General features: G+C 45.4%; 1 protein-coding gene across 1 annotated transcript in view; it reads left to right on the forward strand.

Moving 5' to 3' along the window:
* Positions 1 to 8,013: 8,013 nt before the first annotated feature.
* Positions 8,014 to 17,339, forward strand: part of ELAPOR2 (endosome-lysosome associated apoptosis and autophagy regulator family member 2) — a 100,207-nt gene continuing 90,881 nt past the window's right edge. Inside the window, exon 1 of the mRNA XM_062631899.1 lies at positions 8,014 to 8,438. Coding sequence (XP_062487883.1) covers positions 8,052 to 8,438 — 387 coding nt within the window. The 5' untranslated portion in view covers positions 8,014 to 8,051. The remainder of the gene's footprint in view (positions 8,439 to 17,339) is intronic.

A 17,339-nucleotide genomic window follows, 5' to 3' on the forward strand; every position in this document is an offset into this window, starting at 1 on the left:
CTTATTCAGAAAGCAAGGTTTAGAATGAACCTAACTTAATTCAAAGTATTTTCTTTCAAGTGAATTAGCAGGGAAAAGGGGCATTGGGAAAGACACTGGGGAAAATGCATCTTTGGGTTAAGGCAGTAAGTTGAGCAGTGGGTTAAAGAGGAGGAAAAGTCAGAAAAGTAGTAAAGAGGAAAACAAATCCATGAGGGAACAATTTATAAAGCATCAAAATTACATTTACAAGTATTCTACTTATCTTAGTGCCACTTGAGCACTAGTATGTTAATGCGGAAGGCTATTTATAGTGCAATAGATCACCCCTTAAACCGGAAATTTACCTTTGTGTATTTTGAAGGCTGTGGTGTGTTCCCAAATTTAAAGTTGCTGACAGAGCAATTAATTAGTATTTTGTGGAGCAAATCAAACTGAGCCTTTGTGTCAAAACAACATCATCCTGAGGGAGCTGGAGAAGTAAACATGTTGCAGCTGAAGATACTCCCCATTCAAGTAGTGCCATATTCCCTGTGAAGGAAACAGCTTATGCTCCTAAAGACACTATAATACACTTTATAGGACTCAGAGCATCACCTGAAAACCATGTGTGGAGCAACCAAGGCTGACTCTCTCAGGCATCTCCTGAAGGTGGGGACAGGGCTGCTGTGGTACATACACATCTGCTCCCTCTTCCTGCAGTAACCAGGCAAAGCCCAGCCATCCTCCAGGTCTGTGCATCCTTTCCTCCAAACAAGTGGTCCTCCCTCTTGGAAAGGGGTGAAAACTCCCAAGCTGAAGAACTGCTCCTCTGTTGGGTTTGGCCCCAAACCTTTCCCCAGTGATCCACAGAGAGAGCTGGGTTTAATGAGTTTCAGGAGAGGAAGGCTGGCAACTCAGCAAGACAAAAAAGAGTTCATGCAGTCCTTATTTCTGAGCATGGCATCTGCAGAAATTGTTTTAAACGTAACTAAGCCCAGTGTTCTGGGTAGATACTGTGTGACTCACACAGAGCTGAACTACAGGAAACCTGCGCAGAGACTGTCGCAGTGGTAGGACAAAATAACTTCTCAAACAGATGATGCATGTGACAGCTAGATGTGCTCATCTAATTGCAACACCCGACAGAGAAGAGGTCTTTATGAAGGTTTTACATTAGCACACAAGTTTGGTGGTATTTATTGCTTCCAGGACTGGTGATGATGGAGGTGAAAGCCTCCCAGGTGCTGAGATTGCTGCTAACAGTGCTGTGCACTTTAAGGTTTCCCTGTCATGGCTGCAAAACCTCTAACACTACATGTTCTGCTTTAACTTATGTACATCCTTACCCACACAATTACACTGTCACAGAATTAGTCATGGCTATAACCTCCTTATAGCTGAAGCCCCATGAGTATAGGCATGACTTTACATTTACTTGTAGGTCAGCCTATCAGGATAAATCCGGCTGCTTGGTCACAGCATCACCCTGGAGACACCTTGAAAAGACCTATTTCAACCATGTGCTCGCATAGGGTCATTGCAATTTCACGCCCCTATATGTGAACTCAGGCAGTCTTCTCACATGATGAATTACATTTCTGCCTTCTACTAAAATGACTTTGTTGCAATCCCTGACATTTAGTTGGGTGCTTTTTTTTTTTGGCAAAACTGGGGTTTAAAAGTTTACAAAGGCTCTCCCGAGCTCAGAAAATCAATACTGTTGTTAATACAGAGTTACAGTCGTTTGCTGCCACTGCGTGTGTCAACACTATCGGCAGTGGCAGCTCACTTAATTCTGCTGCCAGCCATAGCAACAGTATGGTAATAAAATATGTCATATCTGCAAAAGTTCCTGTTTATCAACCAGGTGGGACTTTCAAAGCATTTTAATATTGGCTCAATATGGCTCCCACCTATTGCCCTGGGAGAGCCAGGCATTGCTTTCTTCGAAGCTTTTGAAGAGTGAGGAGATGTTGTCATTGATTCCAGGGAAGCAGAAAGAACTTTGAGAAGATCCTTGAAAATACAGCTTTTTAATTGCAAAAGTCTTCATCAAGCTCAAGCTGGTCAATAGAAAATATGAGCCCATTTTCTTCCCAAGGGGTACCACCATAGAATCCCAGACTGGTTTGGGATGGAAGGGACCTTAAAGCTCATCCAGTTCCAATCCCTGCCATGGGCAGGGACACCTTCCACTAGAGCAGGTTGCTTCAAGCCCCTGTGTCCAACCTGGCCTTGAACACTGCCAGGGATGGGGCAGCCACAGCTTCTCTGGGTACCCTGTGCCAGCGCCTCAGCACCCTCACAGGGAAGAACTTCTTCCTACTATCTAATTTAGATGTGCACTTGCAGAGCCTTGCTAACCTGCAGTGAAGATGATCGGCCTCAGTGTGCCCAGCATCACTGTAAAAATGAAAACAGCATTAGCCCAAATAACCTTTCTCTACTGCAGAAAGCTGTTTATTCAGTGTCATTCATCCTAACCTAGTTCACACAGCGAATCAACACAGACAGAGCTTATAGATCTTAGCTTTCTAATAGCTGCACTTAGCACTCTATAAGTACAGCTACATATCTTTCCAGATTGCTCACCCAAGCCCGGCCCTCCCCCCCCCCCCCCCCCCCCCAGATTGTGTGTCCTCTTTGGACATAACCATGTCACAACGGGTCCCTCAGAGCTCAGTTTTGCACACAAAGTCAGGAGAATCCTCATTACTCAAGACACTTTAGCTACCCGATAGCAGATAAATAGGTCTGCTGGGAAAAGGCATCTGTGGATGAACGGCTAGGAAACTCTAATAGCAACAGTAAAAGACTTTGGATGACAATCCTGCTGTCTGTCATCAGCTATCTTGGAAATATTTACCGCTGCTTTCCTCTTTACTCAAAACAAACATGTTAACTGGTTTTAATGCAGTGATAACAGCTTTTTATTCTATATGCACTGGGGGGTTGAAAATCAGATGGTCTGTACATCTTAAAGCTGAAAATGGGGATTTTTCCCTTAAAAAGCAACAAAGGAGCTGCCAGATCATGTCAGCTGTCAGATGTGGCTAACTCAAAAGCAGATAGATTCTTCTCTTACAGCTGAATTTCTTGTGATTCAAGCAGGCAGCTTACCTCTCTAACCTCTCTTCTCCAGGTCTGTGGATTAAAATGGTGCAGGAGTGCTTTGCGTCTTTTCTATCCAACCTTTGCAAAGCTAACATTGCATAGTATGTATTCAAGGAGCTCTTCTAGTGCCAGGCCATCAGCAAGATTTACAGGGAAATTCAACTGAAGTCCCAATGAGAGAAAGAATGAACAAAGAAATCACGTCTGGGAGGCTCCCAGAGGTTTAAAGGGGATCCATAAGGTGAAGTTTGCTAGACAACCAGAATACAGGCACTGCAAACATCTCCTGGGAGAAGAAGTGAAAATACAGCTTTGAGGAACAAGGGTATTAAGAAAGGAGGAGAAGGGATAAATGCTGAGTGTTACACATGGGACTGAGAATTGCAGAAAGGAAGCACAAGCTGATCCTGACTTTTCTTTAAACAGAACGCCTTTTTCCAGGGTTTTGAGATTTCCAGAGTTTTTTGCATCAGGATGCTACAGCTGCGTGATGAAGCCTGCACAACCATATCAGGTAGCCTGATAAAAAAGGCTACCTGATAAAGAAGATAAAGAAGGGGGGGAGTGAGTGAATGAGTTACCTGACTGGGTTTAAACCACGACACCCATCAACCACTGTTCCAGGTCCTTCTCACTGTGCTGTTCTCTGGTTTAGGTGCAAGTGGAGCTGTAGAGTGTGTTGCAGAGACCAGTCAGACATGTACCACTTAATACACACATAAAGGTGGAGGACATGAAACTTGTTTGAAGAGGATGCCAGGCAGCAGAAAATTATCTAGGGTGGTCTTCATTTGACCATGTGTCCATATCTGAGCTACCTATGCAGTTAATGGAGAGAAAAGACATTCAGCTCCTCCTAAAATAGGCGATTAAAACATGTCTGATGAGTGCTATCATCACTTCCAGCTCTGGACACCTACAGGTACCCTTTAAAAAAGATATCTCACATGTTTATAACTTCTTTTTTAGGTCAGGGTGAAAGCACCCCAAGCTGTGAGTGATAAAGTGAGATGAATCCCAGCATCAGGCTCTTCCATGGGCTACAGGATCCCACAGCAAATATTACCCATTTTTATAGTGGCTGCTTAGCCTCCATCCTGATGCATCAACTTTCTCACAATGACTCTTTGACTTGTCCTAGGATAGACTCATGATGGTCCTTGAATGACTTGAAAGTAAAATTGGTATCTAAGTAGGTCAGAGATGGACCAAAGACACAGGTATGAAACATTCTTTTACTGTATGTATATTGAATTTCCAAAGAGCTTGAAGGGTTTGGGAATCTAAACCTAAGAATGTGGGCATGAGCAAGAGCGTATTAAGGCTATCTTTAACTGCACTTAGCAAAGCACAAGCATGACATGATATCTTTAAAGAGCGTTAATTTTTATCTCAGATGAAGTATACCCCCATGCACAGATGACCAGGTTATATGGGAAAATATATAGTCCATAGAAAAAGGAGATGCCTTCCAGTATCTGAAGGGGTCCTACAAGGATGCTGGCAAAGGACCCTTCATTAAGGACAGTAGTGATAGGAGAAGGGGTAACAGGTTAAAACTTAAACAGGGGAAGTTCAGTAAGGAAGAAGTTCTTTACTGTAAAGGTGGTGAGGCACTGGCACAGACTGCTCAAGGTAGTAGTGAATGCTCCATCCCTGGCAGTGTTCAAGGCTGGGCTGGACAGAGCCTTGGGCGACATGGTCTAGTGTGAGGTGTCCCTGCCCATGGCAGGGGATTGGAACTGGATGATCTTAAGGACCTTTCCAACCCAAACCATTCTATGATTCTATGATTTTATGCCTGAGCAAAACATACTATGGTAAAGCCCGCAGACAGATGTGTAAGCAAATTAAAGGAACACGTTATCTTCTGTGGGAAAATTAGTTACCCTTGTACATAATGACATCATTTAACCACATGAAGAGTCACCAACATTGGAGAATGAGTTCCAGTGAAGAAACTCCATGAAATTGCTTTATACTGATTATTTTTCCCAAAAGCTGCAGTGAAAGGTGAATGCAGGCAAAAGTCTTTATGGAGCTGTCATTAGAAGCCGGCAGAGGGAACAAGGGTTAATAGTTTCACTTACCCTGTGATGTATTCCCCCACAAGCCAATGTCAGCCCACAAGCCTGACTAATCCCAAGTGCAGTCACTAATTGCTGTCATCCAAACAGTAGCTGGCAACCATTTAATTTTCTCTTTCACTTGGTGTCATTAACATTAGCAACATATGGCTGCTTTGGTGCCATGGAGAAACCTAGGGCTTGAGCTGTGCAAACATGAATGTCCATCGTTAACTTTCAGCATCTCACTGATGTCAGAAAGAACTGTTTACAGATGTGGACCCTAAATGCTTGAGAGCTGTTGTGTTTTTCTGGGCACAGCTTACAACAACAGTACAAAGGTTCACTTTTAAATGCATCTTTAACTTACACTGGACTAATAGAGAGGTGCAATAAAACACAGGCAGTTCTGGAGATGTAGCTTGAAACACATTTCATGGTTGTTACAATATAAATTATCACTTACGACTTAACTTTCTCCTTTCCTTTTCTTTTGTGTTTTAATGGAGTAGAGCAGGGCAATGGTTTGTAACTCGGATTGCATGAGTCTTCTGAATTACTTTTGTATCCTCCAATTTGACTCACAATATTAGGTCCAGATTTCAGGTACAGGCATTGAAAATCCCAGTTTAACTGCCTGCTATCTGCTTTTACTAGATCTCGAAATCCTTTAACTCTGCTGTCTTATATATAGATGTTATGTATAGGTGTTACTTCTTCTTTGGTGTTAAAGTTACATGAGGCTTCCCAAATCCCACACTACTTTCCTCTACCTCATCTGTTCATGTCTATCTAAGGTCATTAACTTTTAAAACAGCATACTTGTTCTTTTTCTGCTGTCCTCATGCTTACTTTGCACTGCAGGATTTTTGCCATGCTGCCTTCAGGTGAGATTTGCAGGATTTAATATCAGAGGCATTTCGGAGCCTGTTCAAACAGAGCAGCACCCAAAGTGGCAGCCTTGCTTTTAAAGCTCAAGAAATTTCTGGACCTTCTGTCATTTGGAAACATAAAGCAAGAAAAAAAAAATGAAGTAATCTCAGATTGTAGTGATTTTTCTTGCTAGGAAGACAGCAAATCCCACAGAGAAGAGTAAATAGCTCCTGGAAACATACAGCGAGCATTGAGGATGAGTATTTACCCTTTTAGTTGTAAACTGGGTTCTTCCTATTCTGAAGTTTAAGTATAATTTAGTGCAACAAAAGGGGGACAGAGCAGCGGAAAAGCACCCACTGGTACCCCCTTTCCTCACCCGTCCCCATGCCATACAGGATACCTGCTTGCTTGAACTGACTCCTGCCATTGTTGTATTAGTGGCTCTGTTGCCTCCTTGGGTCCCTGGGTTGTAGGTTGAGAACAGCCACCCTTGCACTGCAAGCAGTTCTACCAACAGCCCCTGCCAGGTCTGCTTCCCACCCCGAATTCTTATTCAAAGCCAACAACTGCAGCAAGAAGTGCACTTTTCTAGAAGCTGACCTCCATACCTGTTTTCCTTGTATGAAAGACATGCTGAATCCAACCAATAATTGTATTCCATGTATTTTCCGTGTGAGTCTCTTGATGCATGTCTAGGAGTGCCTGCAGCTTTGTGTTCTATTTTAGCAGACGCAAACAGAAGCGCTGCTCCAGTTATAATCAGTGCTCCTCAGATACTGGATTTCATCCCAATTAAGGTGAGCAGTGAGTCTTTGGGACTGATTTACCTGATCCAGGAGCGCAAAACATAGAGCAGTATCATAGTTTATATATCATTTTCTCCACTTTTTCTGGAAATATGACTTTTTTTTTGTGCAATGGTTTTCAGTAGCTGCTTCATTTGGCACCCTGGGGACGGATGGGGACCACTGGTGGAAGAACCGATAACCCATTTTCCTTCCTCCAGCTACAGCTGAAAGCAGAGCAAGGCTCAGTATGAGGACAAAGGGAGATTTCAGATTAGCCTCTGTTAGCAGTGTCACAGAGCTCCCTTCCTGACTGCTCCAGCAAGGTCTTCAAATGATATAAAATGAGCAAATGAAACCATTTTTGTGTTAGCACACAGCCACAGTGATGACACCAGTCAGGGATAGAGAGAGGGGTTACATGACGCAGGCAAAGAGATGACTCTCCCCTTATAGGGCTCATCTCTTTTCAAGAGGTGAATAAAGGCTGAGTCAAACCTGGATCGCGGTGAGCTGGCATTGCAGTAAAACTGCAAAAAGAAAGGTCACTCAATCAATTAGAAGTATAAAATAAAGGGGTGGGTATTGGGGTACGAAAAGGTAGCTCAACAGGGACAGCTACACACTGTGCTGGGTTCTGCTGGTTAGATAAGAAGAGGCAGAAAGGAGGGAAGAGGCAGGAGGGAGCAGGGATGTGAGCCGGTCTGTCAGAGATGGCAGAGAGGCAGAGGCAGTAAAACACCTCATTAGGAATAAGTAGCTGGATGTTGCTGGGGAACGGGAGGTAAAATCCGGGCTGAAAGGCAGCCACGGAGAAGGAAGCCTGCATAATTCTGGGATAATAATAACTTGGATCAGGCCATGAACAAGCTGCTCTCTCATCCCTCAGAGGAGGGTCGCTGTCATGCTCTGGTGAGAAGGTGAGCGATCCTTACATCCCACACCTCACATCTACCATACATCCCAGATGGCAGCATCCTTACAGGGGAGACAGGGGCATCCTTGGCAGGGAGATAGGTCCAAGCACCCCGCATCACCGGGGCTGCCATGCACAAGGATGGGGCACCCCACAGGAGGGCCTGGACTGGGGGACTTATCCCAGTAGAGCCTTTCGGGGCCGGGGAAGAGCTGCGGGATTTCACCCCTCGCTCTCGCTCCTGCCCCACAACCTTTGGGGCTGGGGCCATGCAACCTGGGAGTGCTGCCGCGCTCCCCCTTGCCATGCCGGGGCTGGACGAGTCTCGGCAACATGCGCCTGCGCTACCTTCCTCCTCCTCCTCCTCCTCCTCCTCCCGGCCCCTCCTCCCGGCTTTGGCGGTGCCGGCTGCCGGGAGCGGGCGGCCGCCGGGGCCGCTGCCGTCGGTGCCAGCCCCGGGGTTATGCCCGGGTGCAGGCGGGGCACAGGGCCAGGGGCAGCTCGACCCTCCGGCCGCGGCCGGGGCAGGAGCAGCGGACGGTGATACCCGCCCGGGCCGGCCGAGGGTGCGCGCGGATGGTGAGGATGAGGATGAAGATGAAGATAATGAGGATGCGGCGGGCCGGAGCGGAGCGGGGGTACCCGGGCAGCGCCTGGGTGTGCTGCTGCTGGCTGCTGGGCTGGCAAGCGGCCGCCCTGCAGCTGCCGCCCTGCGAAGAGGTGAGATTTGCCTCCTCCTCCGGGGTTTTCCCTTTCCGTAGGGGGTGTGTGTGGGATGCGCTGGCTCGGATGGGGGGTGGCACGTCAGGAAGGGGTTATTGCTGGTTGTTGTTCTCCTCTGCCCCTTTCCGGGCTGTTTGTGGGACGACATTAGGGTGAAGGACCCTCCGCCGTGGTGCTATCGGGGCTCTGAGGGACGGCCGAGACCCTGCATCACGCATTTACTGGTCCCTTTATAGCCGTCGGTGCCGAATTCGTCCCTCCCCCGTTGTCGCTGCTCTCTCCGGTGCGTGGAAACGGCAGAGCCGCCTCCAAACAAGCGGTACTCGGCGAGCCTCGCTGCTTCCCTAAATACCGTGTTAAATCAGTGCGAAGAACAGGGATGGTGGAGGAGGTGAAGCTGTGTCGTCCCACCCCATGTTAGCCCGGAGTGTCCCCGTGTGCGTGACATGGGCAGAGAAACTTTCTGCCTCTCCTGCTGCAAAGACCCGTTACTGTAGAGAGCAGGGACCACTTTGCCCAGCGGGACAGGGATGCCCGGCTCCGGGTGGCCCAAAAGGAGCCCTGATGGAGGGGACCAGGGCTGAAGCTGTGCTCCAGGGTTTCCATCCTCACTCCTACATGCAGGGAGAGCCTCTCTGCTACTTTAAACGAGTGAGTGAATCTTTCTTGTGTTTTAAATCTAGGTGTAGAGGTGTGGAAGCTGGGTACCCCCTTTCCAGACAGGTCTTGGTGTTCAGGGTGCTGCTCTAGCAAGCAGAAACCTGTAAGTGGGTTGTCAGCGTTCAGCCCTCTTTCTCCCACCACTGTGAGGATGCTCCAGGAGCAGAGCTTCCTCACCTCTCCTACTGCAGTTGCACTGGTTAGCAAGGGATAAGTTGTATATTCTCAGCCTGGGTTAGGGTGGGTGACTGCAGCCAGATTGGCTGGCACAAGGTCCTGATCTATGCTTGTGTGCTATTGCAGTGTGGGAATTCTTTGGCTGGGGGTGCAGGAGCCCATAGTGAAAGAAGATATCCCTGACCAAGGGAATATTCCCTTTTGGCTATTGAATCTACTTTCTGTCTTCCAAGTAGCAGAGCCTCAGTGGGAGAGCTCAGTGCCTGTCTCACATGGGAAATCTTGCAGTAGGGGGGACATGCAGGATATGTTTGGGCATGTTTCTCCTAAGCATCAGTCATCCTCAGGGGGATTTATGTAGCCACTGCTTTAAATTACGTATCTCCCTTTTCAGCCAGTGAAGGAAACAGGCCTTTCACAGCTGATCTCATCCTGAAGGCTTTGCTTAAAAGAAATGAACCTCTTCAGATAATTAAAGGTGATAGAAGAATCTCAGCAGAGGTATTTTGAGCATCATGAATCAGGCTTTAGGTGTGCAAATTCCCTCCTGAGCCCCACTTCTGTGCCCCTTTGGACCCAAGTGCTTTTGCTTTCTGTTCAGAAGGATGGACAATGTTGTTTTGATTTAGTTTCACTTGAATACTCCTTGAGAGAGAACCATCCCTCAGTCACATGGCTAAAAAGCTGTACTGTACTCGTGCTGGTGTGTGTGTGCAGCCATGCAACTGTATGTCCCAGGGAATATAATTACAAACACGGCTGGAGGGAGAAGAGACAAAATGCTTGCAAACCCTCAGTGTATCTCATCAGCTGGTCTGCAAAAGGGAAGAGCAGAAGCCATTAGAACATGGCTAATATCTGGCTATTATGTGTTGGTCTCAAAGACTTTGCCATTTGACCTAATTCAGCTTAATTCGAGTCATCTGGGTGTATTGCCATTAAAATCATGACAGCTCCCACAGTGACTGACTCTGGTTTGGGTAGAATCAGACAGGGATGGACTCACGCAATGAGAAACAACAGCCTGTTAGAGGATACTGCAGTCCTTGGGAGGCTTGTAAAGGTCTTATTGTTTTGTACCCGAAAGGCTTGAGAAGCCCAAGGCTTAATGGACTGGCAGAGAGTTCATTTTGAACCTATAGGGGATCTGTCCTTTAGCTGCACTTCTTTCCCCTCCCTTCCTTGACAGCTTGTTTTGCTGTTTCCTCGCTGTTTGGAGAACTACGGATGGCTGCCAGTTTGTGAGCTCTCTGTGCTGGTACAGCAGTTGGAGCAGTGGGAGCTCTGGCTATGCCTGAGGCTCCATGGTGCTCTGATTACATACATAGTAAAAATAATAATGTATAGCAAAGTCACTTTCCAGAAACCTTTTTGTCACTGGCTCCTTTCATCAGGACTGTAGTAGTTCAGCACGTTGGGTTTAGGAAAGCTGGGTTTGTGCCGCAGAACAAATGTACAAGCATCTTGAATGAATGTTCCTGTGAGTTTTGGAGGAAATTGATATAGCCATAAGCTTCTGGAATAACAGTGTTCCATGCAGGCTGTGATGACCATGCATATCACAAGCTTTCTCTGAGCTCTCTGATGCCAGCAGCCTGTGTGGAGGGGAGTTAAGTACATCCTCAAGAGATGGAGGTTGGATGCCCAGGGTACCTCTGGGGTGCAGAATCTGGGGAGACCCACTGCTGTATCCTATATTTCTGGTGACTTGATAACTCAGATTAGGACAGTGGTAGAAGAGTAACTTCTTGGTGAACTCCTTCTGCTTATGCCAATGATGGATGAGATACTAATGCACAAGTTTCATGTGTTGCATAAAATATGACTTGAAGTGGAGTTGACGACACCCATGGTTTTCACTGGCATTAAATACAAATTCAGCTGTTATGTTGGAACTGATATTTATTGCCATTCCCCCTGGCACTTTGGGGATGTTACATCTTATTTTCCAGTGTTTGGTGCTTTTTCTTAACTTTCCAACTAAATTCATCTTCTTTGGTTCCCCCGTAGAGACTTGCCCAAATCTGAACAGGTTTTGCTTTTAGGACATTTTAACTGATACCCAGCCTAAATGGATCTTTTCTTCATTTCATCATTCCTTCCCTCTGTTGTTTTTGCAATCATAGAAAAGCCAACAATGCTGAATGATTCGTGACTCTTCTCTTGCTTCCCATTCAGGCAAATTGTTTGCAAAGAGAGATATGGAGTATCTGAGCTGCTGGCAAAAGTGTTTTCTTTCATATACCCTGAGTCTCAGTTACTGTGCAGATTGAGGGCAAACACATATGGTTTTGATACAGATAATAAATGTTTTTCTGCTACGCTGGATGGTTTACCTGTTGTTTCAGTAGGCAAAGAACCAAATATGGAATTATAGAGTGAATAGGAAAGGTAATGCTAAATGCCTTCTGTAAGGGAAAGTATTTTTGTACTAGTGTGCTGAAATACTTCTGGAAATGATAATGACACTAGGAGAAATTTAGTTGAACAGATCACTTGCAAGACAAAGCCAACAAAGTCTTAAGGAGGGAGGGGAAGCATGAAATTGAAACTAGGTAAGTGTAGTGGACTAAGCGTGTTGAAATAATGTCAGATTTCATGATAAGGAAAGGTTAAAATGGGGTGTATCTAAGTCAAGTGTGAAGTATTTTAAGTATATTAGTATAATAATTCAAGATACTAGGTACTAAGCGAAGCAGCCTGGGAAATGAGGTGAAGTTCTGTCATTGCATGTGAAGGATGGAGAGGAGATATGTGTCAGTCTTGGAAGGATGTTATCTAAGTCATCATGCTTGGCACCAAATGTGCATGGCAGGAGTAGCAGGGATATCTGCTGGAAGGAATCTGAGTATCTAAAACCCTCTTCTGTTGTAAGCGAATTGTAACCTGCTAGGGAGAAGGGATTTGGATGGCTCTCTGGAGACAGCCTGTGTGCTCCTGGTGAAATGAGTTGGACAGATAATGAAAAACATCACTAGGATTCAGAAACTGTGAATGTTTAACTGGTTAATTCACATGCAAGGGTCTCAGGGTGGTGCTGCCTAGGTAAGAAGGGAATAACTTGAGGGAGGAAGAGAAAGAAGAAGGTGCATTAATGCAGGGGGTAGGGAAAATCATTGAGATGCAAATCTTTAGGATAGGGTAGAAAGAAAAAGGCTCTCTGTGCACTTGGCTCAATGTTATTACTTTTAAAAGCTAATACTTTTTTATTTTCATGTAACTGTGACTTCTTGATCTCTGGGATTCATTTGGTCTCTGTTGGCCTTACAATCTCTGAAGGGATTAGCCATTGCTAAACAGGAATTCTCCTGAGTCAGTTCCCTTGCTGTCCCTTGTTGGTATCCTTGTCCTGTTCTTTGAAACATCAGCACTGGCTATTTTGGCAGCAGAGCAGGAGCTATCTACACCAGCTGCTGGGGTGATCCACTGTTGTATTCCCTGGTTCCTAAACACCCTGAAACATCTTAGACTCTTAATTTACGAACAGTTCATAGCAGAAGAGGCACTGAAAAGATTCCTAGATAGCTGTATTATTTTTATCACCTCTTGCTACACGGAGTTGTGCCTTTGAGGCAAAAAGAGAAATTGTACAGCTTCCATTTGTGGTGATGGAAGCTCATAAAGATAAGGAAAGTGCAGCCAAAACCATGCCATAAAACTGCTGACAAGTCAATGGAGTGGAAACAGGTACAGGAAAGGTGAGAAGACAGATGCTGGAGCACAGAAAGCATCGCCACCACAGCACATAATGGGGAAGCACAGGAGAAATTGGTGAGGTGTCAGAACTTGAAAATGGAGAAGGAAGACAGATGCTGGTATAAGAAATGGAAAGTGAGCCATGGTTGTAATGATTCAGGAATAACAAAACTGGGCACGGCGGAAACTGCTGTAACAGACCATAAACTCAAAATAGTAGTAGACATTAAACCAATGCAGGATTGCATTTCTTCCACCATCAAACACCGCTTGATCACTCGGGATGAGTATCTATCATCTGTAAAGAAGCCCATGATTTTCTCTTCTTTTTTTACCTCTTTGTTCCTCAAAGCTTTAGTAGATTTAGAGAGGTTGAGCAGGGACAGGAGCTCTGCTGGGTTTCCTGATATCCACACATGGTGCCAACAGGGACCATCAGCGAGCTGCGTGTCAGGATAAGTGAATGCAGTGGTTGGGGGGGGTGGCTGAGAAAGCTTCAGCGGTGCTGTGCATTGCTTTATGCCAGCTTGACAGGGACGCCTTGCCCTGTGAGTCTTGTCCTTGTGAAGGCATTGGCAGGGCTCCCACAGACTGGAACAGCCTTGGGGCAGAGCCAGGGGTTATTGGGACTTGCTCTGTGGGCAATGGGGAGATGCCATCAGAGCAGGCTTCCCTTATGCCATATGTGTCTGTTGCTGTCAGTGCCTGCTGAAGGAAGTGGTAAGCACCAGTTAAGTTGGGCAACAATTTAAAAAGTGGAGAACAGATGAAGGCTGGTAATGAGAAAAGCAGCCTTGAACCCCTCATGCTTGAGATAGATGGGAAAGAAGCAGTGTTTGGGAACAGGTCCCACATGTCTCCCAGACATTGCCAAGATTTATCAGACCTTTTGCTGTGAAGGTCTTGTGCTGGTATCCGGCATGTCTATGTCTTTCCTAACACACTTCCTTGGAAAAGAGTGTCCTTCCCCTGTTTTAGTTCATATCTTGGACCTGAAAATCTGTTTAGGTTTTGGTTGCTGGTTTTCAGTCTTTTGAAAGAGAAAATCTCTGGTTTTGAAGAAGAGGAAAATTTAAAGACCCCTTTTTTTCAACAACTGCCTTTTAAAAAACCCAAACAACCCCCTTTCAATTACAAAGCATTAGCTTAATCTAATAATGACCTTGTTTCACCAGCATTGTGATCCTCACCTTGATCAATAGCGCCAGACAGTAATCGCTGCATGCTTGGGATGCGGGCTCACAGCTGATTTGAGATGATCTAAGATGACATGTGCAGCTAAGCTGCTGGCTCCTCTGTTTTGGTCCTGATGATCCTGTTACTGTGCTGAGTCAGAGCAAACACTGATTCACCTGAAAACTAACCTGCCAGGGTTAAAAAGGAAAAGGAACAGAAAGAGGAGAACGGTGAGTCTTCAGCTGGGTGAGTGGCAAAGAACGCTCAGTGTTTAGTCGCTGGGGGGCTAGAATTAGTGCAGGAGTCTGGTACCTGTTAGTTTATTCCTAGAACATAACATTTTGATTGGATAGAGCTAGCCTGGATTTACACTGAAATAATAGCAAAGGGCTTGCATTTCCTGATGTAGGGAGAAGGAAAACAGGTGTGTGTGCTGAAGGTGTGAAAGAACTGCTGCTCTGTTGTGGAGGTATGTGCTCTGGCTTTAGAGATGCAAGCACTGTCTCCGCACGGAAAGGTGTTTGCTGGTGGTAAGATATCTTTTAAATGGAAAAAATATCATCCCAGATGATGGGCTATTCCCAGCTAGGAGATTCCTTTAACAGAGAGTTTTTACAGCTACAAAGAGAGGGCAAATCACTCATCCTGTTTTCCCTTGCTGGTGTGGCATTAACCTCTCTTATCTGTTAGTGTTTTATGGTCAAAAAATACAACACATAACACAGATGGTTTGTGGTGATACTTGAAGATTACAGGAAAGTACCTGCAGAAAATGATAGGAGCTGTATTGTTTGGTGGTGAAAATGCTGGGAAGCTTGATTTTCAGTTGTTTAGATTTTGTTCCACCTTAGAGGTTTATATATTTTACAGTGATGATCCACAGGAAAGTGGCTGTGGGTGTTTGGTTAAAAGGTTATGCCCATCCTATCGAGTACAGGAGCATCAGGAGAAGAGATTCACCAAAACAGGGTAAGCTGGTCCATGACACTGGGCAGATCCCTAGCCCTCTTCTAGTTACTAGGGAGACACAGCCAAAAGAGCTATTTTCTATGTAATAGTCACCAATGTGTGTTACTAATGCTAATCTTATAATCCAATTTGATGAAAAAGCCCTTCTCTGGGGAAAGGGTGACCTTTCCCTCTGAGGTTAGAACTCACCTGAACGTGCTTAGAGGTATTTCTGATGTGATGAATACGGTCAGGAAATCGAAATGCATCAGATAACCAAGCTAGAGGAAGAAGGGATGGGGAGTGCAAAACCTGAAGAGGCTATTAGCATAATTGCTGCTGTCTTGATAAAGTACAGTGTGCATTTAACAGTAGAGAAATCAGTGTCTAAATTGCAGAAAACTACAATGCACTGAGGTGGAGGTTTCCAACAGCAAACTGAAGAGTAAAGGTGATTCAGACTTCAACTGTTGACTCTTAAAGTGTTAATTTCCCATAGCGTATCTTGTGGCATGTGAAATCCTTCTGGTTTTGTCCTTACTCTCTGAAGTTTCTCAAAGCAAGGTCTCCGCACAGGCCAGCCATGTGTTATACACACGTAGGGGAGGTGCCGTGTCTTGTGGGAGAAGCACGTCAGAAATGGATGGTTCCTGATTTTTTTACGAGGCTTTTATATCCATGGCTCCCTCCTGCTGGCGGGTCAACAGCACTGATCAAATGCTGCTTGTTTCTGCTTAGCTGCTTTTCATCTCCAGCTCTGTGGTTCCTTAAAGCAAACGAAGAAAAGGAAAGATTTCCCAAGGCGGTTCTTTTCTTCTCTCTTTTGTTTGGTCTTATTTCATCCAAAAAATTCAGACTTCTCTTGAAAGGAAGGAAACAGGGCCCCTAACCAGACTCCTAACAGCAAGATTTATGCTTGCATGGAGGGAATGTGAGCTGATGTGCATGTCTGGGATGCTGTGGGGAGGCTGCTCAGTAGAACTGGAGTGGAGAAGCGATTCATCTCTTCACACCACACCTTTCTTGGCAAGCACCTGCCTGATGAGCAGCCTGTTCTACCTTGCGATGCATGTCAAGTGTCTGGGTTAGTAAAGTAATAATTGTCTTCCCTAGAGCTGCTCAAGTAACCACTGAACCCAGGCCAACTGTCTCCTCTTCTAGAAGACCAGACAGGGTGACTCTGATTAATGCCTGGTTTTGATGCTGAATATAGGACTCAGCAGGGCTCTGAATTCTTCTTCTTTTGGCTGGAAGCCCACTGTGCTCTGTGTTAGTGGGAGGCAGGGGATCCAGAGGCGTTGCTCAACCCTGCACCAAAGCAACACGTCCTGTTAGTGTCACAGCATCCTGTTAGGGGTGCACAGACCAGGTATCACAAATAGCTCAGCACTGAGCTCTGTGCTGCTACTGAAATAGCTGTGATCGATGCTTAGATTCCCATTCGCGCTACCTAAAAGGAACCATAATGTAAAAAAGAATCAATTCCCCTATCTCTTTGCTTTGCAGTGTTTTTAACTGCACTTAAAGCTAATCCTACTTAAATGTTTGCTGGCTTCTTGGAGGTATCATTGCTTTTTTAGTTCCAGCCTTTAAATAAGAAAAGAAAAAGAAGTTGGTTTGCAGCATTGCCCATTGCAATACTGACCTGCTAATCTCTTGAACTGCTTTGCTAAGCAAGGGAAAATCTTTCCTTAAAGCCTCATAGGGTGGTTATGCAGGAATCACAGCTTTCATTGGAAAAGGGATGGGGGAAATATTGCAGAGAAGAGGTGGAAAATGTAAACACTGTAAAGTGAAAATCTGGGAAGTTAAATGAAGTTGTGGAGTGTTTTAAAGTCCTGTGGTACTTAAATAAATCATTTGAATTTGATGGGGTAGAAGCAATGATGCCTGACTCAAAGTTTGGGGAGGCTTTTCGTGGCTGTTACTGGAAATACAATTTGATTAACAAACTTTGCTATTCTTCAGGTCTCACATTTACACTGTAAATAGGCTGATGAAGAGCCCAAATGGCACCTCGTTGTGCACACACGTTTGGAAATCAAAGTAAATTGTTAGGATGATATCCTGCTGTCATAGGCAGCCTCTAGCCTGATAAACATGACAGGCCCAAGGAGCTGTGGTCCTCAAACTGTCCAAACACCCCAAGGTTTGTTAGTGTGCTCCCTGGCATGGATTTGTCCAGCACAGGATGGGACATTGCAATAGATGTTATGGATGAAATCCCCCAGTAGTCCTGTA

This window comes from Pezoporus occidentalis, unplaced genomic scaffold (assembly GCF_034315485.1).
Source record: "Pezoporus occidentalis ecotype Australia unplaced genomic scaffold, CSIRO_AGI_Poc_V1 ctg38, whole genome shotgun sequence".
NCBI lineage: Eukaryota > Metazoa > Chordata > Aves > Psittaciformes > Psittacidae > Pezoporus > Pezoporus occidentalis.